This window comes from Lipophrys pholis (assembly GCF_963383615.2).
Source record: "Lipophrys pholis genome assembly, contig: SCAFFOLD_34, whole genome shotgun sequence".
NCBI lineage: Eukaryota > Metazoa > Chordata > Actinopteri > Blenniiformes > Blenniidae > Lipophrys > Lipophrys pholis.
This window is the reverse complement of record NW_028292022.1, coordinates 696,682-721,429: the sequence shown is the minus strand read 5'-3', so window position 1 is coordinate 721,429 and position 24,748 is coordinate 696,682. Positions and strand designations below refer to the sequence as shown.

Sequence of the window (24,748 nt, the reverse complement as noted above, 5' to 3'; positions counted from 1 at the left end):
CATCATCATCTCTCCACCCATCATCATCGTCATTCCTCCACCCATCCTCCATCACTCCATTATCCTCCATCCTCCATCCCCCCATCCCTCCATCCCTCCATCCCTCCATCCCCCCATCCCCCCATCCCTCCATCCCTCCATCCCCCCATCCCTCCATCCCTCCATCCCCCCATCCCCCATCCCTCCATCCCTCCATCCCCCCATCCCCCCATCCCTCCATCCCTCCATCCCTCCATCCCTCCATCCCCATCCCTCCATCCCTCCATCACTCCATTATCCTCCATCCCCCCATCCCTCCATCCCCCCATCCCTCCATCCCTCCATCCAGGTCCAGTTGACCCAGTGAGACCAGTTTGTAATCATGTTATATCAACACATAATAAAGATGAACAACATTTCAGCTGTTGATGTTTATATCCGTGAATAAAAACTTGTTTATTTACAAAAACTCTTCATTCTTTATTCTCTAACCCTTTCTCCACGTCCATGATGACGGAGCTCTTCACCCTGAAGTCCTGGCCGGGACCAGAGCCTCTGCAGGCCTGCTTCTGGCCCCGGGTTCTGGGCCTGGGTTCTGGGTTCTGAGTTCTGGGCCTGGGTTCTGGGTTCTAGCCCTCAGGTTCTGGTCCCGGGTTCTGGGCCTGGGTTCTGAGTTCTGGGCCTGGGTTCTAGGTTCTGGCCCCCAGGTTCTGGGCTCTGGCCCCTGGGCCACATGTTGGGCACAGAGCCAAAGAAGAAATCACTTCAGGTTCTTTGAAAACATAAAAAATTTATTTGTCACAGAAAATTTACTCAAAGCAAAAAAAATTATATTTTAACATTTTTCATTTAAAACGTGATAAAAAGTGCAACATGTGGATTTAAGTCTGATGTTTGTTCTGTCAGGAGAACTGGACCTGAATCTAACCAATAATTAAAGCCGCAAGCAGCCTTGATCGGGACCTGCAGTCTGGACTCTGGCGCCTCAGCCTCTGGTCCAATCATGGCCTCTGGACCAATCATGGCCTCTGGTCCAATCATGGCCTCTGGACCAATCATGGCCTCTGGACCAATCATGGCCTCTGGTCCAATCATGGCCTCTGGTCCAATCATGGCCTCTGGTCCAATCATGGCCTCTGGACCAATCATGGCCTCTGGTCCAATCATGGCCTCAGCCTCTGGACCAATCATGGCCTCAGCCTCTGGTCCAATCATGGCCTCTGGACCAATCATGGCCTCTGGTCCCTTTAAATATTGATCAAATATACATTTTGAAGGTTTGAACAAAAATTAGCTGGTCCACAAAGCAGACATTAGCATGTTAGCTTCTTTATGTAGCACACATTAGCATGTTAGCTTCTTTATGTAGGACACATTAGCATGTTAGCTTCTTTATGTAGCACACATTAGCATGTTAGCTTCTTTATGTAGCACATGATAGCTTGTTAGCTAGTCCAGTCAGAACAGATGGATCCCAGATAAAGGATTGCTGCAGAGCTCGTGAATATATTCTGATCCACCGGGTGGCGCTGGAGGTTAAAGTCTGACTCCCAGTGAAACTCCAGACTGTCTTGGTTCAACACACACAGGTCCTCTTCAGGGTCCGGACCCCTCCAGGAATACAGACCCGGTGCCGGACCTCAGGTACCCCCCCTCGGGGTTAGCTGCCCCAGCCACGGGGCATAGCAGATACTCGTTGCCCCCCCTGGCCTCGGAGGGGGCCTGTGAGTCCTGGAGAGCGACGGCGGCCTGCAGGCCCTGGTTGATGTAACTGGCCTCCGTGTGGGCCTCCAGGACCGGCAGCTGGTCCAGGAGAGCTCCCAGAGTCTGGTGCAGCTCCCTGAAGCCGGGCCTGCGGACCGGGTCCTGGTCCCAGCAGCTCCTCATCACCTGGTACCTGCCGGTCAGAGGTCAGGGGTCAGAAGGGGGTTCAGAGTCCTAGTATCCAGGATGTGAATCAGAAGCTGCTCACAACTTGGGGTCGCAGTCCTCAGGGGGTTTCAGTCGGTACCCGGACTGCAGCAGGTCCAGCAGCTCATGGTTGTGGACCCCAGGGTACGGGGTCCTTCCTCTGGACACAATCTCCCACATGGTGACCCCGAAAGACCACTGAGACCAGACCAGACACACTGTGACCCCCAAAGACCAATGAGACCAGACCAGACACACTGTGACCCCCAAAGACCACTGAGACCAGACCAGACACACTGTGACCCCCAAAGACCACTGAGACCAAAGCCACTTTGACATGGTCAACATGAGGATTGGTCTGAGGGACTCTAGTGGTCCAGGACTCTTGAGACCGTACACACCAGCCCAGTTTGATCCGGACCAGAGTCCACTTATGGTGTGAAGCTCCTTGGACTCTAATGTGGATCAAAAAGGTGAACTATGGTCCACTTGAAGACCTGGGTCTTGGTCCATTAGCAGGTGAACTTCCAGCAGACGGAGCGACAGGACGCAGTGCATTCTGGGTAGTGAGCGAACAGAGCTAACAGAGACAGCAGAGCTAACAGGGCTAACAAAGCTAACAGGGCTAATAGAGCTAACAGCGCTAACAAAGCTAACAGAGCTAATAGGGCTAACAAAGCTAACAGGGTTAACAGAGCTAATAGAGCTAAAAGAGCTTACGGAGCTAATAAAGCTAATATGGCTAACAGGGCTAACAGAGCTAATAGTGCTAATAAAGCTAACAAAAGTAACAGAGCTAATAAAGCAAATAGAACTAACAGGGCTAACAGGGCTAACAGGGCTAACAAAACTAAAAGAGCTAACAGGGCTAACAAAGCTAACAGAGCTAACAGGGCTAACAGACGGAGGGTGGAGGGAATGGAAGTGGATCACTTCCCCGCATAGGGCTTTTCCACCCAAAGAACCAGGTTCTAGTTCAGGTTCTAGTTCAGTTCTTAATGAGCAGCTCCCAAGAAGCGGCTGTGTTTCCATGGTCAGGGAGCCCGTAGAACCACGTCATCACGTCACTGGTTCCACCAACGTAGCGCCGGCAACCCTAACCCTAACCCGGAGATGGACCGTAACAGTGGTTTGGTCCGGGCCGCTCCATCAAGTCGAGTCTTGAGTCTCTTTGTCGCTCTATTGCTGGTTTTTCACATCCGTCTTGCTTTAGGCCCCGTTTCCATGACAACGTTTCATGAGACAACACCTAATCCAGTACAAAAAGGAAAGAGTTTCCACTGCAGCAGCGGAAACAGAGACAACGATGTAGTTAGTCTGCCGGGCCACTGGAGGGCGCTGTTGCTCGAGTTTGTAATGAAACCACACAGACGTGTGCAGAGAACAATACACTATAAAGGTGAAGAAAATGGAGAGCTCCCCTCTGGCTCCCTTCTGGCTCCCTCTGGCTCCCTCTGGCTCCCCTCTGGCTCCCCTCTGGCCCGCCTCTGGCTCCCCTCTGGCCCCCTCTGGCTCCCTCTGGCTCCCCTCTGGCCCCCCTCTGGCCCCCATCTCGCTCCCTCTGGCTCCCCTCTGGCCCCCCTCTGGCCCCCCTCTGGCTCCCATCTGGCTCCCATCTGGGCCCCCTCTGGCCCCCCTCTGGCTCCCCTCTGGCCCCCCTCTGGCCCCCCTCTGGCTCCCATCTGGCTCCCATCTGGGCCCCCTCTGGCCCCCCTCTGGCCCCCCTCCGGGTTCAGCTCCTGGTTGGCCGGAGCTTTGGTGGTGGAAAGACAAAGAACTGGTGCTGAATCTGGTCCTGGACCAGAACTAGAACCTGGTTCTTTCTTCCTGAAGTGGACTCTGGTCCGGATCTAACAGGGCTGGTGTGAACATGACCTGGTCTGGGGGTACAGGACCTGGTCTGGGACCATCAGGTGGGCGAGGAGGATGATAGTAATAATCAATAAGTTAAATCAATAAACAAATAAACAAGTAGAAGATTTACTAGTTTCTGTTTTTCTGTTTATTTTTACTCTTCTTCAATCAATCCAGCAGTTCTAGTAACTGCACACACACACACACACACACACACACACACACACACACACACACACACACACACACACACACACACACACACACACACACACACACACACACACACACTGACCACGTCGCTCTTGCAGGTGTACAGAGACTCAGACAGACTCTCCATCGACATCCACTTGATCGGCAGCCTGATGGAAACTTTCTGACGGTAGTAGTTTCTGTTGAAGGTCTGCTTGGAGAGCCCGAAGTCTGCCACACACACCCGGAGGTCGTCACCCAGCCTGCAACACACACACACACACACACACCCGGAGGTCGTCACCCAGCCTGCAACACACACACATACACACACACCCGGAGGTCGTCACCCAGCCTGCAACACACACACACACACACACACACACACCCGGAGGTCGTCACCCAGCCTGCAACACACACACACACACACACACACACACCCGGAGGTCGTCACCCAGCCTGCAACACACACACACACACACACACACCCGGAGGTCCTCACCCAGCCTGCAACACACACACACACACACTCACACACACACACACACACACTCACACACACTCACACACACACACACACACACACTCTCACGCACACAAACACTCACACACACTCACACACACACACACTCACACACACACACACACATTCACACACACACACACACACACACACACACACACACACACACACACACACACACACACTCACACACACACACACACACTCACACACACACACACACACACACACACACACACACACACACACACACACACACACACTCACATGCAGTTGCGTGCAGCCAGGTCTCGGTGCAGGAAGCCCTGGGAGCTCAGGTAGTTCATCCCTGCTGCGATGTCCATCATGAAGCGCAGGAGACTCTGGTGGGGGACAAACTGGAGGGGGGGTTGTTATTATACAGTGACTGTCAAAATAAAACTACCAAGTTGGATTGTTATTATGGTGACTGTCAAAATAAAACTACCAAGTTGGATTGTTATTATAGTGACTGTCAAAATAAAACTACCAAGTTGGATTGTTATTACGGTGACTGTCAAAATAAAACTTCCAAGTTCGATTGTTATTACGGTGACTGTCAAAATAAAACTACCAAGTTGGATTGTTATTATGGTGACTGTCAAAATAAAACTACCAAGTTGGATTGTTATTACGGTGACTGTCAAAATAAAACTTCCAAGTTCGATTGTTATTACGGTGACTGTCAAAATAAAACTACCAAGTTGGATTGTTATTATGGTGACTGTCAAAATAAAACCACCAAGTTGGATTGTTATTATGGTGACTGTCAAAATACGGTCCCACTTTCCGTGGACCACCTGAGACGATCCCTGGATATGGTCCCGCTGTCCGTGGACCGCCTGAGACAATCCCTGGATATGGTCCCGCTGTCCGTGGACCGCCTGAGACAATCCCTGGATATGGTCCCGCTGTCCGTGGACCGCCTGAGACAATCCCTGGATATGGTCCCGCTGTCCGTGGACCACCTGAGACAATCCCTGGATATGGTCCCGCTGTCCGTGGACCGCCTGAGACAATCCCTGGATATGGTCCCGCTGTCCGTGGACCGCCTGAGACAATCCCTGGATACAGTCCACCGCCTCGACTGGAAGGAAACCGCTGCTGCGTCTCACGGCGCTCTGAGGCAGATCATCATCCAGTTCGACATGAGACTGGACAGCGATGATGTTTGGAAAAAATGAAAGGACGCAAGTCGCAGGCCAAACTTTGTCCTCTGGTCCAGGAGGCTCGGAGGAAGGGAAGCTGCAAACCAGAGAAGGTTTGGACATGACTGACAACCGCAGAGAGGAACCGGACTGATTCCCAGCCAGACTCCAGCAGCTGGGTTCTCATGGTCTACATGAGCGTTCTGGATCGATAAGGACCAATGGTCCCTCCTGTTTTCTCTTTTCTCTTTAAAGCAAAGACGCTCAGAGACAAGGTAAAGTGCTAAGCAGTCTTTTTGTCTTGTAAAGATGAAGGGTTGACTCTTATGTCCTCCAACAGTCTCACTGGTCTGCAGCAGGACAAGGCGGAGATCCGGTTTGTTCTTCACATTCTGCTGGATGATCCTGTCCCACACGTTTCCTGGTAGGGGGACTTAAATGGACACTGGGTTGTGGTGGTTTTAGAATGGAACCATGTGAATGAGGTCTTACTGTGTCGGGTTCTGATGGAGAAAACTAAACAAATCTTTATTGTAACAGAAAAGAAAATGTCTCACAGGACTGAAGGTGTTATTATAGGAGGAGCTCCTGTCTCATGGTTGGACAGACACCCAGCTCTGAAGACATCACAACTGGATTTACTCAACCAAATAATTTAGTAGATTCTTGGAGACTGGTTAATCCTGCAGTTAGACAGAATACCTGGTTCCAATAGATTACTGGATGATTTCTGTACTACTGTGAAAAAAGTACTGGAGTGAAGCATGTGTCACCTTTAACACATCTGTGTACTTTACAGTACAGTATGCGACTCCTCGTTCAGTACTTCAGTTGGACAATCCTCGATGTTTAGTGAAGAAGTCCAGCCTCTCGTTTGAGACGTGGCAGATATGGAGCCAGAGCAGGGAGGACATGGAATGGTTCAAATCCCAGGCGTTTGAGACGTGGCAGATATGGAGCCAGAGCAGGGAGGACATGGAATGGTTCAAATCCCAGGAGACACACATCAATCTCAGGATTAGGCAACAAATATCAAATACTAAGAAGCACAGATTATCTGAAATTATAAATGATATAAGCAGATTAAACTCTAAACCCGACCTTCAAACTTTCTGTATGTAGAAACAGAAAAAGAGCTTTCCTCTGCTCAAGAGCACGATGGAAGGGAGGAGGAGGAAAACAGTCCTTTTTCTTTAATCTTGAAAACAAAAAGGCAAAATGAAATAGAAAACTCTGGTGGTATGGTATGGTACTATATGGTATGGTACTATATGGTATGGTACTATATGGTATGGTAAGGTACTATATGGTATGGTATGGTATGGTATGGTATGGTACTATATGGTATGGTATGGTATGGTATGGTATGGTACATATAGGTATGGTACTTGGTATGGTATGTTGTACTATTGGTATGGTACTATATGGTTATGGTATGGTACTGTATGGTACTTATGGTTATGGTACCTATATGGTATGGTCTATGGTTGGTACTTAGGTGTATGGTATGGTATGGTATGGTAGTATATGGTATGGTATGGTACTATATGGTATGGTATGGTACCAATATGGTATGGTACATATATGGTCTATTGTATGGTATGAGTATGGTATTGTATGGTATGGTATTGGTATGTGTATTGGTTATGGTATGTATGGTAATGGTATGGATATGATATGGTCATGGTATTGTATGGTACCATATGGTATGGTACCATATGGTATGGTACTATATGATATGGTATGGTATGGTACTATATGATATGGTATGGTATGGTACTATATGGTATGGTATGGTATTGTATGGTATGGTATGATATGGTACTATATGGTATGGTATGGTATGGTACCGCATGGTACTGTATGTATGGTATGGTATGGTATGGTACTATATGGTATTGTATGGTATGGTATGGTACTATATGGTATGGTATGGTATGTTAAGTCCCGTCCTGTCACGTCACATCCCATCCCGTCCCGCGGGGCGTTCCGTACTGTCCCGTCTCCTACCATTCCGTCCCGTCCCGTTTCATCCCGTCCCGTTTCATCCCGTCCCGTTTCGTCCTTTCCCGCCATGGCCTGCCCCGTCCCGTTTTGTCCTGTCTCATTTCATCCCGTACCGTAATGTACCATACAGTACTGTCCCGTACCGTACCATACCGTACCGTACCGTACCGTCCCGCCCCATCCCGCCCCGTCCCATCCCGTCCTGTCCCGTCCCGCCCCGCCCCATCCAATCCCATCCCGTCCCGTCCTGTCTTGTCCCATACAGTCCCGTCCCGTTTTGTCCCATCCCTTACTGTCCCGTCCCATTTCATTTGGTACCGTACAGTCCCGTCCCGTTTCATCCCGTTCCATCCCGGCACAACCATCTGTAGGACCGTGGCTTTAGGTTCTTTAGAGACCACATGGCTCGGTGCAGCTTGACGTTTTGTCTTCAGTTTCACTTCTGTCCCATAACATGATGACGTCACGTCCAAAAACATTGTGAACCGTCATCTCATGAACCACCAGTGAAGACAAACAGCCTGATATTGTCTTAATAGTATTAAATCCACAAATATATGGGTGCTGGAAAAACACTCATCATTTAGGCATGAGAGAAATATATGAGAAGAATGAGCTGCAGAAAGAACCAGACAGGTTCTGATGGTTCTGATGGTTCTGATGGTTCTGATGGTTCTGATGGTTCTGATGGTTCCCGTTCTGCTTGTCCGTTTCAGTGACTACCTGTTCAAGCTGCTGCTGATCGGAGACTCTGGAGTTGGAAAGTCTTGTCTCCTGCTGCGTTTTGCTGTAAGTAGCCCCTCTACCATCCTGCCAGTCTACTATCCTGCCCCTCTACCATCCTGCCCCACCACCATCCTACCCCACCACCATCCTGGCCCACTGTCATCCTGCCCCACCACCATCCTGCCCCACCACCATCCTACCCCACCACCATCCTGGCCCACTGTCATCCCTCCCCACCACCATCCTGCCCTACCGCCATCCTGCCCCACCACCATCCTGCCCTACCACCATCCTGCACTACCGCCATCCTGCCCTACCACCATCCTGCCCCTCTACCATCCTGCCTCACCATCATCCTGCCCCACTAACATCCTGCCCCACCACCATCCTGCCCTACCGCCATCCTGCCCCACCATCATCCTGCCCCACTAACATCCTGCCCCACCACCATCCTGCCCCAACACCATCCTGCCCTACCGCCATCCTGCCCCACTATCATCCTGCCCCACTAACATCCTGCCCCACCACCATCCTGCCCCAACACCATCCTGCCTTACCGCCATCCTGCCCTACCACCATCCTGGCCCACTAACATCCTGCCCTACCACCATCCTGCCCCACTAACATCCTGCCCTACCACCATCCTGCCCAACCACCATCCTGCCCCACTAACATCCTGCCCTACCACCATCCTGCCCTACCACCATCCTGCCCCACCACCATCCTGCTATCTTGTGCTAGCTACTTTGCCAGAGTACTTTCGGTACTATCCACAACTTTTGTTAGTGGAAACACACAAAAACCCGTACCATATCATACCATGCCATAGCATAAAATACCGTACTGTACCATAGCATACCATACCATACTGTACCTTACCAGACCGTGCCGTGCCGGGGCGGTGGAACCATGGCTAAAGTCTCACCATAGGAATGTCGCCGTAGCGTGTCGCGATGAGGAAGCGACGCAGGTCTCCATGTTTCATGTAGGGCAGGATGACCAGAGGGACTGGTAGAGGATGTTCCTGCTCTCGCTCTAAAGCCACTCCTACACACACACACACACACACACACACACACACACACACACACACACACACGTCCAGCAGCGAGGTGTCAGAGAGGAAGCTAACGGGTTGACGTCGCTCTGCTAAGTGACTCTAAACTCAAACTTCTCTGTCGTAACAAGAATCAAAGTTTCTCTCAAAGCTTCAGTAAATCTAAAGAATCCGTGTTCCTGATGAAGCGTCAGCTGCAGACACGTCTGATCTAAAGAACCAATCAGCCGTCGGCTCACCCAGCAGTCTGACCACGTTCTCATGGTGGAAGTTCTTCATGAGCTCCGCCTCCTTCAGGAAGTCCTGCAGGTCCTCCAGGCTGTGGATCCCGACTAGAGGAGAACGTCAACCATTACCAGCGAGGAAGAGGAGCCGAGATGAAGCCGAGGGCGTCGGCACAAACCTCTCATGGTCTTCACCGCCACCCGGATGTCCACCGCCTCCTCCGGCGAGAAGACGCCTTCCAACACGGAGCCGAACTCACCTGAGAGACGACGCGCACCGTTAGCCTACAGCCATTAGCGTACAACCATTAGTGTATAGCCGTTAGCCTACAACAGTTAGCTTACATCTGTTAACGTATAGCCGTTAGCCTACAGCTGTTGGCGTATAGCCGTTAGCCTACAGCTGTTGGCGTATAGCCGTTAGCCTACAGCAGTTAGCTTACAGCTGTTAACGTATAGCCGTTAGCCTACAGCTGTTGGCGTATAGCCGTTAGCCTACAGCAGTTAGCTTACAGCTGTTAACGAATAGTCGTTAGCCTACAGCTGTTGGCGTATAGCCTACAGCAGTTAGCTTACAGCTGTTAACGTATAGCCGTTAGCCTACAGCTGTTGGCGTATAGCCGTTAGCCTACAGCAGTTAGCTTACAGCTGTTAACATATAGCCGTTAGCCTACAGCAGTTAGCTTACAGCTGTTAACATATAGCCGTTAGCCTACAGCAGTTAGCTTACAGCTGTTAACATATAGCCGTTAGCCTACAGCAGTTAGCCTACAGCTGTTAACATATAGCCGTTAGCATACAGCAGTTAGCTTACAGCTGTTAACATATAGCCGTTAGCATACAGCTGCTCTCTGTTTCAGATGTTTGGATTCACATGATGTGAAGTTTTAGATCTGAACGTTCTTCTGCTCGTCTTCTGACGACTGGATGGACTGGATGGACTGGATGATGGACTGGATGGACTGGATGGACTGGATGGACTGGATGGACTGGATGGACTGGATGGACTGGATGGACTGGATGATGGACTGGATGGACTGGATGATGGACTGGATGGACTGGATGGACTGGATGGACTGGATGATGGACTGGATGATGGACTGGATGGACTGGATGGACTGGATGGACTGGATGATGGACTGGATGGACTGGATGATGGACTGGATGGACTGGATGGACTGGATGGACTGGATGGACTGGATGATGGACTGGATGGACTGGATGATGGACTGGATGGACTGGATGGACTGGATGGACTGGATGATGGACTGGATGGACTGGATGATGGACTGGATGGACTGGATGGACTGGATGGACTGGATGGACTGGATGATGGACTGGATGGACTGGATGGACTGGATGGACTGGATGATGGACTGGATGTGGTTGAAACTTGAGCTTTTCCCCTCAGACCCTCACACCCAGAACCCTCACACCCAGAACCCTCACACCCAGCGCCCTCACACCCAGAACCCTCACACCCAGAACCCTCACACCCAGAACCCTCACACCCAGAACCCTCACACCCAGAACCCTCACACCCAGAACCCTCACACCCAGCGCCCTCACACCCAGAACCCTCACACCCAGAACCCTCACACCCAGAACCCTCACACCCAGAACCCTCACACCCAGAACCCTCACACCCAGCGCCCTCACACCCAGAACCCTCACACCCAGAACCCTCACACCCAGAACCCTCACACCCAGAACCCTCACACCCAGAACCCTCACACCTGCCGCCCGGCGCCGGTTTGACAGTTGGACTGAGTTTGGTTTATCAGGAATGTAGAAGATAATTAAGTGTAACCCTCCAGGTTGATAAAGAGATGAAGAAGAAAAGAAGCTGGGTTTCATTTGGAGTTTCTAGCAGCTGACTGAACCTGCAGTCATGAAGCTTCTTATTGTTTTTAGTTCCGGAAACTGGAACCAAGTCCTGCAGCGGAACCAAGTCCTGCAGCGGAAAACAAAGCAAACCGGCTTTTCTGTAAACCGGTCAGACGAGCCGCATGGAGCTCACAAAAGAACGTTTGTCTGAGAGAAGTCTGGTTGTGATGTGGAGTGAAGTCTGGTTGTGATGTGTTATGGAGACCTTGGCCAAGCTCCTTCCCCAGAGTCAGCTGGTTCCTCTGGACCAGGACATCCTTCAGACTGTCCAGGATCCTGGAGCCGAGCCCCCCCAGCAGCCGGACCGCCTCCTCTGGGTCTGCAGGACCAGAGCAGACACACCTGGTTCACCAGGATGGAGAGAACCCTGCAGGTCCAAAAACACCCTGGACGGGTTCAAGTCCCAGAGTCTGAATGGAAACAGCCCGGAACCTTGGTCTGGTCTTTGAGCTTCACACTGTGTCGTCCTGATGAAGCATCTGGGTTCTGGACCGCAGACCGGATGTTTCACCTCAGATTGAGAGTGGATGTGATTGAGCTGGAACCTTACTTCCCCCGAATACACAGCAGAATCTTACTTCCTCCTGACCACACAGCAGAACTTTACTTTCTCCTGACTACACTGCAGAACCTCACTTCCTTCTGATTACACTGTAGAACCTCACTTCCTCCTGACGACACTGCAGAACCTTACTTCCTTTTGATTACACTGCAGAATCTTACTTCCTCCTGACAACACTACAGAACCTCACTTCACTCTGATTACACTATAGAACCTCACTTCCTCCTGACGACACTGCAGAGCCTTACTTCCTTCTGATTACACTGCAGAATCTTACTTCCTCCTGACAACACTACAGAACCTCACTTCACTCTGATTACACTATAGAACCTCACTTCCTCCTGATGACACTGCAGAACCTCACTTTCTCCTGACAACACTACAGAACCTCACTTCACTCTGATTACACTATAGAACCTCACTTCCTCCTGACGACACTGCAGAACCTTACTTCCTTCTGATTACACTGCAGAATCTTACTTCCTCCTGACAACACTACAGAACCTCACTTCACTCTGATTACACTATAGAACCTCACTTCCTCCTGATGACACTGCAGAACCTCACTTCCTCCTGACAACACTGCAGAACCTCACTTCTCTCTGAAAACACTGTAGAACCTCACTTTCTCCTTACAACACTGCAGAACTTTACTTCCTTCTGATTACACTGTAGAACCTCACTTCACTCTGACACATTGTAGAACCTCACTTCCTCCTGACTACACTGCAGAACCCCACTTTCCTCTGATTACACTGCAGAACCTCACTTCCTCCTGACTACACTGCAGAACCTCACTTCCCTCTGATCACACTGTAGAACCTCACTTCACTCTGATTACACTGTAGAACCTCACTTCCTCCTGACGACACTGCAGAACCTCACTTCCCTCTGATTACACTGTAGAACCTCACTTCACTCTGATTACACTGTAGAACCTCACTTCCTCCTGACGACACTGCAGAACCTCACTTCCCTCTGATTACACTGTAGAACCTCACTTTCTCCTTACAACACTGCAGAACTTTACTTCCTTCTGATTACACTGTAGAACCTCACTTCACTCTGATTACACTGCAGAACCTCACTTCCTCCTGACAACACTGCAGAACCTCACTTCTCTCTGATTACACTGTAGAACCTCACTTCACTCTGATTACACTGCAGAACCTCACTTCCTCCTGACTACACTGCAGAACCTCACTTCCCTCTGATTTCACTGCAGAACCTCACTTCCCTCTGATTTCACTGTAGAACCTCACTTCACTCTGATTACACTGCAAAACCTCACTTCCTCCTGACGACACTGCAGAATCTGACTTCTCTTGATCATTTCATCTTGAGAAGCGACTCGATGGAAACATAAACATGAGTTTGATCGGCAGGTTGAAGAGACTCACCGATGGAGTGAGGAGGTGCAGCCTCCTCTTCCTCCTCCTCTTCCTCCTGTGTCGCCGGTCGCCGGTACGTCGCTCCAGCAGTTATTGGTAGAAGCTCTATTTCCTGGTCCGACCTGTGAAAACAACATGAGGCTTCATTGTCAGGATACGAGAAGATAAACAACCTGCAGCCGTCAGCAGACCGTGGCCTCTGGAGGAGAAGACAGAAACATGTGGATGTAAAACCTGAAGTGAGTTTAGACTCATGAGATCATGTGGATATGAAACTAGTATAAAATCTCTCTGAAGCTTCTGATTGGACGGAGCAGGACCAGCTGACTGAAGCCAGACTCTCACCTCAGTTTGCTGTAGTTGTGTCGCAGCGCCATCACGGCGGCGAGGATGATGAAGACGAGCAGCAGACTCCCCAGCATTGAGCCGACGGTGAGGAAGAGCAGCGAGCGGCTGAAGCTGAAAGGAGCAACGGCGACGTCCTGAGGAGCTCTGGAGGCGACGGGAGTCACTGCTGGACTCAGCTGCCCTGCAGGACGCAGAGATACAGCTTCAAACTGCAGCTTCAAACTGGAGCTTCAAACTGGAGCTTCAAACTGGAGCTTCAAACTGCAGCTTCAAACTGCAGCTTCAAACTGCAGCTTCAAACTGGAGCTTCAAACTGCAGCTTCAAACTGCAGCTTCAAACTGCAGCTTCAAACTGCAGCTTCAAACTGGAGCTTCAAACTGGAGCTTCAAACTGCAGCTTCAAACTGCAGCTTCAAACTGCAGCTTCAAACTGCAGCTTCAAACTGGAGCTTCAAACTGAAGCTTCAAACTGCAGCTTCAAACTGGAGCTTCAAACTGCAGCTTCAAACTAGAGCTTCAAACTGGAGCTTCAAACTGGAGCTTCAAACTGGAGCTTCAAACTGAAGCTTCAAACTGGAGCTTCAAACTGGAGCTTCAAACTGGAGCTTCAAACTGCAGCTTCAAACTAGAGCTTCAAACTGGAGCTTCAAACTGCAGCTTCAAACTGGAGCTTCAAACTGAAGCTTCAAACTGGAGCTTCAAACTGCAGCTTCAAACTGGAGCTTCAAACTGGAGCTTCAAACTGGAGCTTCAAACTAGAGCTTCAAACTGGAGCTTCAAACTGGAGCTTCAAACTGGAGCTTCAAACTGCAGCTTCAAACTGCAGCTTCAAACTGGAGCTTCAAACTGGAGCTTCAAACTGAAGCTTCAAACTGGAGCTTCAAACTGCAGCTTCAAACTGGAGCTTCAAACTGGAGCTTCAAACTGGAGCTTCAAACTGGAGCTTCAAACTGCAGCTTCAAACTGGAGCTTCAAACTGCAGCTTCAAACTGCAGCTTCAAACTGCAGCTTCAAACTGCAGCTTCAAACTGCAGCTTCAAACTGCAGCTTCAAACTGGAGCTTCAAACTGCAGCTTCAAACTGCAGCTTCAAACTGCAGCTTCAAACTGAAGCTTCAAACTGCAGCTTCAAACTGCAGCTTCAAACTGCAGCTTCAAACTGCAGCTTCAAACTGGAGCTTCAAACTGCAGCTTCAAACTGCAGCTTCAAACTGCAGCTTCAAACTGGAGCTTCAAACTGAAGCTTCAAACTGCAGCTTCAAACTGGAGCTTCAAACTGCAGCTTCAAACTAGAGCTTCAAACTGGAGCTTCAAACTGGAGCTTCAAACTGGAGCTTCAAACTGAAGCTTCAAACTGGAGCTTCAAACTGGAGCTTCAAACTGCAGCTTCAAACTGGAGCTTCAAACTGGAGCTTCAAACTGAAGCTTCAAACTGGAGCTTCAAACTAGAGCTTCAAACTGGAGCTTCAAACTGGAGCTTCAAACTAGAGCTTCAAACTGGAGCTTCAGATTAAAGAAAAAAGAAATGGTGAGAAACGCTGACGCTGTTCTGCTGCAGGTTTGAATCTCTGAAGAAAGCAGAGTAAAACATGGAGGAAGCAGGATATGAAACATGGAGGAAGCAGAGTGAAACATGGAGGAAGCAGGGTATGAAACATGGAGGAAGCAGAGTGAAACATGGAGGAAGCAGGGTATGAAACATGGAGGAAGGAGGGTATGAAACATGGAGGAAGCAGGATATGAAACATGGAGGAAGCAGAGTGAAACATGGAGGAAACAGGATATGAAACATGGAGGAAGCAGAGTGAAACATGGAGGAAGCAGGGTATGAAACATGGAGGAAGGAGGGTATGAAACATGGAGGAAGCAGGATATGAAACATGGAGGAAGCAGAGTGAAACATGGAGGAAACAGGATATGAAACATGGAGGAAGCAGAGTGAAACATGGAGGAAACAGGATATGAAACATGGAGGAAGCAGGGTGAAACATGGAGGAAACAGGATATGAAACATGGAGGAAGCAGGGTGAAACATGGAGGAAACAGGATATGAAACATGGAGGAAGCAGGGTGAAACATGGAGGAAACAGGATATGAAACATGGAGGAAGCAGGGTATGAAACATGGAGGAAGCAGGATATGAAACATGGAGGAAGGAGGATATGAAACATGGAGGAAGGAGGATATGAAACATGGAGGAAGCAGGGTATGAAACATGGAGGAAGCAGGATATGAAACATGGAGGAAGGAGGATATGAAACATGGAGGAAGGAGGATATGAAACATGGAGGAAGCAGGATATGAAACATGGAGGAAGCAGAGTGAAACATGGAGGAAACAGGATATGAAACATGGAGGAAACAGGATATGAAACATGGAGGAAACAGGATATGAAACATGGAGGAAACAGGATATGAAACATGGAGGAAACAGGATATGAAACATGGAGGAAACAGGATATGAAACATGGAGGAAACAGGATATGAAACATGGAGGAAGCAGGATATGAAACATGGAGGAAACAGGATATGAAACATGGAGGAAGCAGGATATGAAACATGGAGGAAACAGGATATGAAACATGGAGGAAGCAGGATATGAAACATGGAGGAAACAGGATATGAAACATGGAGGAAGCAGGATATGAAACATGGAGGAAACAGGATATGAAACATGGAGGAAGCAGGATATGAAACATGGAGGAAGCAGGAATCAGTCAGCTGAAGCAGCTCGGTGAGTCTCTGACGGTTCAGATTCAGTCTTCAGATGAAACGTGTGTCATAACGATTAGTAACCAGGAGCAGCGCTTGTGTCCTTACAGCGGTGGATGGTGGCGCTGGCAGACTGTGGCGCCCCCTGCAGGTCGGCCATGCGGCTCCAGCTCTGCACTGACAGCCGGTAGTCCCTCTGGGGGTCCAGACCCAGGACGATGGCCGACGTGTTGCCTGGCAGGAACACCGCCCCTCCCCCGCACGCCACCCACCTCCCCCCCGTCTCCTCCTCACACGTCAGCCGGTACGTCAGGTCGTCCCGCCCCCCCAGGTCCAGGGGGGGGTCCCAGCTCAGCTGCAGCACTGAGGCATTGTGGTGCCGGGCGGCAACGTTGACGGGGGCGGAGGGTGGCTCTGAGGCAACGAGAGAATGAGGCAATCGGGCAACCGGACATTGACACAAAGAGACAAACAATAAAAGCAACTGAACACAATCACAATGTGGAAACATCTGGAACCATGTTGAGATCTGATCTGTGTCACTCTGAGGCTCCGCCCACATCACAACACCGTTCATCTCCACCACAACACCGTTCATCTCCACCACAACACCGTTCATCCACAACACCGTTCATCTCCACCACAACACCGTTCATCCACAACACCGTTCATCTCCACCACAACACCGTTCATCCCCACCACAACACCGTTCATCTCCACCACAACACCGTTCATCTCCACCACAACACCGTTCATCTCCACCACAACACCGTTCATCCACAACACCGTTCATCTCCACCACAACACCGTTCATCTCCACCACAACACCGTTCATCTCCACCACAACACCGTTCATCCACAACACCGTTCATCTCCACCACAACACCGTTCATCTCCACCACAACACCGTTCATCTCCACCACAACACCGTTCATCTCCACCATAACACCGTTCATCTCCACCACAACACCGTTCATCCCCACCACAACACCGTTCATCTCCACCACAACACCGTTCATCTCCACCACAACACCGTTCATCCCTACCACAACACCGTTCATCTCCACCACAACACCGTTCATCTCCACCACAACACCGTTCATCCCCATCACAACACCGTTCATCTCCACCACAACACCGTTCATCTCCACCACAACACCGTTCATCTCCACCACAACACCGTTCATCCACAACACCGTTCATCTCCACCACAACACCGTTCATCTCCACCACAACACCGTTCATCTCCACCACAACACAGTTCATCCCCACCACCACAACACAGTTCATCTCCACCACAACACCGTTCATCTCCACCACAACACAGTTCATCTCCACCACAACACCGATCATCCCCACCACCACAACACCGATCATCCACAACACCGATCATCCACAACACCGATCATCCCCACCACCACAACACCAATCATCCACAACACCGATCATCCCCACCACCACAACACCGTTCATTCACAACAGAACGGAAGTCACCAGTTAACAGGGGCACCATTGAAACCAAAACACCGGACAGTGAAGCACCATCGTAACGATCCACAGTCTGTATTATTGATAATTGGAGCTGATGTCCAGTGCAGAGTTGTAGCTCCGCCCTCCCAGCAGGAGAGACAGATTCTATCGGGGGATTACTTCTTCACGACGGGGAAACGCTCTGATGACTCCACCCACTTCGATGTGGTACTATATTGTAATGGAAAACAACGATGAGTGGAGTAGAGGCGAGTAGAGGCGAGTAGAGGCGAGTAGGTACTCGTGGAAAAGCTCCATATGACTCTAGTCATGGCCCCGCCTCTCGACCTTTAACCCCACGACCCTCCCGATGATGTCATGGCCCCGCCTCTCGACCTTTAACCCCACGACCCTCCCGATGATGTCATGGCCCCGCCTCTCGACCTTTAACCCCACGACCCTCCCGATGATGTCATGGCCCCGCCTCTCGACCTTTAACCCCACGACCCTCTCGATGATGTCATGGCCCCGCCTCTCGACCTTTAACCCCACGACCCTCCCGATGATGTCATGGCCCCGCCTCTAGAACCTTTAACCCCACGACCCTCCCGATGATGTCATGGCCCCGCCTCTCGACCTTTAACCCCACGACCCTCTCGATGATGTCATGGCCCCGCCTCTCGAACCTTTAACCCCACGACCCTCCCGATGATGTCATGGCCCCGCCTCTCGACCTTTAACCCCACGACCCTCTCGATGATGTCATGGCCCCGCCTCTCGACCTTTAACCCCACGACCCTCTCGATGATGTCATGGCCCCGCCTCTCGAACCTTTAACCACACGACCCTCCCGATGATGTCATGGCCCCGCCTCTCGACCTTTAACCCCACGACCCTCTCGATGATGTCATGGCCCCGCCTCTCGAACCTTTAACCACACGACCCTCTCCATGATGTCATGGCCCCGCCTCTCGACCTTTAACCCCACGACCCTCTCGAGGATGTCATGGCCCCGCCTCTAGAACCTTTAACCCCACGACCCTCCCGATGATGTCATGGCCCCGCCTCTCGACCTAAAACCCCACGACCCTCTCGATGATGTCATGGCCCCGCCTCTCGACCTTTAACCCCACGACCCTCCCAATGATGTCATGGCCCCGCCTCTCGACCTATAACTTATAACCCCGCCTCCCTCTCTGAGACGTCACTGAACAACAACAACATGGCGGACTATATGCTCCAGGTGGCGCTGCTGAAGCTGCTGATGCTCGTTGCTTCAATAAGGTCACCTAATTCCTCCAGTACGAGGACTTTTATATGAATTGTCTTCTTCTGTGTTTTACTTGTATTTCTGTGGCAGTGCCAGCGCCACCAATAGGCCTGGCAGGTGTACTGAATTGTGTTGAGTCATTTCCATGCTGCCTTGTGGACAGACACAACGACGGGGACCAAAAGGACTGGGGGGACCTGAGGTCTGCATCACACCGGTCAGGCTTTGGATTTGACTTCTTGCCCCTATCTGCCCCTCATGGGGGCATTTAGCTGGAAAATATGGAAAAGATTCACAGCGTACATGAAGCACCGCTGAAGAGATTTACACTTTTTAATACGGCCATATTCATGATCTAAATAGTTTTAGTCATTATTTATTTTTATGTTGTGTAATGATGAGCTTATTATTATTATTATTGTTGTTGTTGTTGTTGTTGTTGTTGTTGTTGTTGTTGTTGTTGTTGTTGTTGTTGTTGTTGTTGTTGTTGTTGTTGTTGTTGTTGTTGTTGTTGAAGGTGCTTTTTAAGTTGAACAGCTCTGTGATTTCGGTTCTTCTAGGGTTTTCATGTGATGTGACTTTCTGCTGTTGAACTTCAGCTCTTCCTCTTTGCTCCTGCAGTGCAGTTACAGAGTGTGACCAGTGGGGGGTGCCACAGGCTGGATGTGTGCTTACTGGTGCAGCCCAGATGTTCGGGGTCGCCCGGCAGACGTTTGAAACCCGGAGAACACTCACAGCTGGTGGCCCCCTCTCCCAGGGTCCTGCTGTTGGGGGGGCAGGCCCGGCAGCCCCCCGGCCCCCCCACCGCCCGGTGGAACCCCACCCTGCAGGCTGCAACATCACAAGGAGGGGTGGAGTCAAAAGTCGTACAGTCACTTCACGTCACGCCACATCAAAGTGAGTCCAGAGCTCCACCCAAAACTTCCCCCCGAGCTCCACCCAGAGCCCCACCCAGAGCCCCACTCAGAGCTCCACCCAGAGCTCCACCCAGAGCTCCACCCAAAACTTCCCCCCGAGCTCCACCCAGAGCCCCACCCAGAGCCCCACTCAGAGCTCCGCCCAGAGCTCCACCCAGAGCTCCGCACAGAGCTCCACCCAGAGCCCCACCCAGAGCCCCACTCAGAGCTCCGCCCAGAGCTCCACCCAGAGCCCCACCCAGAGCCCCACCCAGAGCCCCACCCAGAGCCCCACTCAGAGCTCCGCCCAGAGCTCCACCCAGAGCCCCACCCAGAGCCCCACTCAGAGCTCCACCCAGAGCCCCACCCAGAGCTCCACCCAGAGCTCCACCCAGAGCTCTGCCCAGAGCTCCACCCAAAACTTCCCCCCGAGCTCCACCCAGAGCTCCGCACAGAGCTCCACCCAGAGCCCCACCCAGAGCCCCACCCAGAGCCCCACTCAGAGCTCCGCCCAGAGCTCCACTCAGAGCTCCACCCAGAGCTCCGCCCAGAGCCCCACCCAGAGCTCCACCCAGAGCTCCACCCAGAGCCCCACCCAGAGCCCCACCCAGAGCTCCACCCAGAGCTCCACCCAGAGCCCCACTCAGAGCTCCACTCAGAGCTCCACCCAGAGCCCCACTCAGAGCTCCACCCAGAGCCCCACCCAGAGCTCCACCCAGAGCTCCACCCAGAGCTCCGCCCAGAGCTCCACCCAAAACTTCCCCCCGAGCCCCACCCAGAGCTCCACCCAGAGCTCCACCCAGAGCCCCACCCAGAGCCCCACCCAGAGCCCCACCCAGAGCTCCGCCCAGAGCCCCACCCAGAGCTCCACCCAGAGCTCCACCCAGAGCTCCACCCAGAGCTCCACCCAGGGAGTCAGACCATGAAGATGAAGAAGGTTTGATCAATAATCTTCTGTCCTCCATCGTCGGTGAGTTTTTAGTGAACAAATTAACAAAACGATGAAACACAGATAGACTGACTCACCCTGAAGCCTGGCTCCGTTCTACTGATTCTAACGAGGTTCCAGTGATTCTATCGAGGTTCTACTGATTCTAACGAGGTTCCAGTGATTCTATCGAGGTTCTACTGATTCTAACGAGGTTCTACTGATTCTATCGAGGTTCTACTGATTCTAACGAGGTTCTACTGATTCTATCGAGGTTCTACTGATTCTAACGAGGTTCCAGTGATTCTATTGAGAGCAGAACGAGCAGCGCCTCACTGTGGTGACAATGTGAGGTTCTGTTTCTAGAAGAAACCTGACAGTGGTTCCTGTTGACACATGGAAAGTCCAGAGGGAAGAGGAGGAGGAACGTCGCAGGAAACAGGAAGTGAAAGTCCAGACAGGAAGTGAACGATGGACACAAAACCACAATCCTGCTCCTGAAAACTGTCGCATCAGCAAAAGACTGGAGGAGCGTCACGTCACCACCGTCAGCTGAACACACACACACACAGTGTGGTGGTGTAATGTGCTCCACCCTCAGAACCAAAGCATCCAGATGACTCTTTTTTAGAAGAGTTTTAGGACAAACAGTGTGTGGAGAGAGCTGTGTACTCTGTGTACTCTGTGTAGTACCTCTGGAGCTGGACAGTGTAAAACATGCGTAAAGACTTTGGGTGGAGAGGGTGGAGGCTGCATGTTGTGGGTCTGAGCTGGAGAACAATGTGGGTTAGTTCTGCTCAGTCTAACAGGAGAACATCTGCCAGATTAGACAGAACATCTTTGGGTGGAGGCTCAGGGGTTCCAGTCGTAAGGCCTGAGCTCCACCCACTGACGCTCATTTGATGGTGCAATAGGAGGGACATCATTCCAAGACGCATCTGAGAAGAGTTCAGGACGTCCTGAGGTGAGGGACGGTCTGTCTCCGTCTGTCCACCACACTAAACCAAGTACCAGCAGTAGTACTGTGTTTGCTGAGAACCTCAGCGAAGAACCATCGTCTGGCCCTTTCTACTTCTAGCTTCTACATGACAAGACTTTCTTTGGACATGTCCTGATGAAGGTGGAGCTCAGATTGTCTCCACCTGCGCTCCACCTGTCTGCACTGTCAAAGGCAGCATTAAGAAGTGCACTGGTCTCTGTACCTTGGCAGGTGTGGTTGACAGTTTGATGCCCAGGTCCACAGGTGCAGCCCCCCTGCTGTGGCCCCCAGACCCCCTCCTCAGTGCAGCGTCTCAGGGGCGGGGCCAGCTCCATAGCCCCCTGGACGCAGGCCCCCGCCTGAGGCCCCGCCCCCGCCCCGGTTCCAGCGAAGGAGACCTGGTTGAGCAGGAGGTCCGGACACCGGCGGTAGTAGATCCTGATGGAGGTCAGCAGGACGCAGGTTCCTGAGAAGGAGAGCGCCAGCTGGAAGCCGCGGCGCCGGACCGGGCCCAGGCTCAGCCCCGCCCGGCGGCTCAGGTAGCCGGACAGCTGGGGGGGGGCTGAACCGGGGAACGGCGAGGAGGCGTTCAGATACAGGACCGGCCCCCCGGCCCGGAAACTCGTCACCGGAGCGTCGGAGTCGATGAGGTGGAGCTGGAGAGGCGTCAGCTGCTCCGACGGCTCCTCCTCCTGGGCGATGAGCACGTCCAGCAGCAGGTGGTGGGCGTCGCCACGCTCCACCCACTGACTCAGCAGGCTCCGCCTCAGGCTCCGCCCACAGGCCTGGAGCACCGGCACCAGACCAGGAGGGCCGACTGGCAGCGCAACCTCCGTCCACTGCAAGGAAACCAGAGGAAAGTACTTCAGAACAACACAACCAATACACAATACACAACGACACAATACACAACCCGATACGACACAATACACAACGACACAATACACAACGACACAATACACAATGATACAATACACAACGACACAATACACAACGACACAATACACAACCCGATACGACACAATAACCAACAACACAATACACAACGACACAATACACAACGACACAATACACAACGACACAATACACAACGACACAATACACAACCCGATACGACACAATACACAACGACACAATACACAACGACACAATACACAACCCGATACGACACAATACACAACGACACAATACACAACGACACAATACACAACCCGATACGACACAATACACAACGACACAATACACAACGACACAATACACAACCCGATACGACACAATACACAACGACACAATACACAACGACACAATACACAACCCGATACGACACAATACACAACGACACAATACACAACCCGATACGACACAATACACAACGACACAATACACAACGACACAATACACAACCCGATACGACACAATACACAACGACACAATACACAACCCGATACGACACAATACACAACGACACAATACACAATGATACAATACACAACGACACAATACACAACGACACAATACACAACCCGATACGACACAATACACAACGACACAATACACAACGACACAATACACAACCCGATACGACACAATACACAACGACACAATACACAACGACACAATACACAACTACACAATACACAACCCAATACGACACAATACACAACGATACAATACACAACTACACAATACACAACCCAATACACAACGATACAAAACACAACCCGATACGATACAATACACAACTACACAATACACAACCCAATACGACACAATACACAACCCAATACACAACGACACAATACACAACGACACAATACACAACCCAATACACAACCCAATACACAACGACACAATACACAACGACACAATACACAACTACACAATACACAACCCAATACACAACAACACAATACACAACCCAATACACAACCCAATACACAACCCAATACACAACGACACAATACACAACCCAATACACAACCCGATACGACACAATACACAACCCAATACACAACGACACAATACACAACGACACAATACACAACTACACAATACACAACCCAATACACAACGACACAATACACAACCCAATACACAACCCAATACACAACGACACAATACACAACCCGATACGACACAATACACAACCCGATACACAACCCAATACACAACGACACAATACACAACCCAATACACAACCCAATACACAACGACACAATACACAACCCAATACACAATTACACAACTACACAACCAAATACACGACACAATACACAACCCAATACACAACTACACAACCCAATACACAACTACACAACCCAATACACAACTACACAACCAATACACAACGACTTAATACATAACCCAATACACAACTACACGACCAAATACACAACTACACAACCCAAGATACAACTACACAATACACAACCCAGTACACAACTACACACCCAATCCGACTGAAGGCGGCCTCCATGAGACCCATGTGGACACAATCAGAGGAGTGTGTGTTGGCTCTGTTCTGATCACATGATGAGGGATCAGGGACTGGCTGATGCTGCAGTACCGCAGGTCGTCAACAGGGGCAGTGCTGAGATCGTAAGCAACTGTGAAATAATGTCCTTGTGAATGATTGTCCTCGTTATCATGATCAGCATCAGCAAGAGCT

The 24,748-nt window shown here is 50.8% G+C and overlaps 1 protein-coding gene across 2 annotated transcripts in view; it reads right to left on the bottom strand.

Annotated features, from left to right (window-relative positions):
* Positions 1-755: 755 nt before the first annotated feature.
* Positions 756-24,748, bottom strand: part of LOC308128278 (ephrin type-A receptor 3) — a 26,826-nt gene continuing 2,833 nt past the window's right edge. The window contains exons 3-15 of one of the 2 annotated variants that reach the window (XM_080493976.1): positions 22,304-22,919; positions 19,953-20,108; positions 16,646-16,951; positions 13,825-14,008; positions 13,489-13,601; positions 11,732-11,845; positions 9,819-9,899; positions 9,655-9,747; positions 9,284-9,405; positions 4,727-4,836; positions 4,040-4,199; positions 1,952-2,088; positions 756-1,876 (exon numbers count right to left, since the gene is read on the bottom strand). In XM_080493976.1, the coding sequence (XP_080350102.1) occupies positions 1,576-1,876; positions 1,952-2,088; positions 4,040-4,199; positions 4,727-4,836; positions 9,284-9,405; positions 9,655-9,747; positions 9,819-9,899; positions 11,732-11,845; positions 13,489-13,601; positions 13,825-14,008; positions 16,646-16,951; positions 19,953-20,108; positions 22,304-22,919 (2,493 nt within the window). In that variant the 3' untranslated portion in view covers positions 756-1,575. Of the gene's footprint in view, positions 1,877-1,951; positions 2,089-4,039; positions 4,200-4,326; positions 4,444-4,726; positions 4,837-9,283; positions 9,406-9,654; positions 9,748-9,818; positions 9,900-11,731; positions 11,846-13,488; positions 13,602-13,824; positions 14,009-16,645; positions 16,952-19,952; positions 20,109-22,303; positions 22,920-24,748 lie in introns of those variants that run through there. The other variant, XM_080493977.1, reaches the window with a different exon arrangement.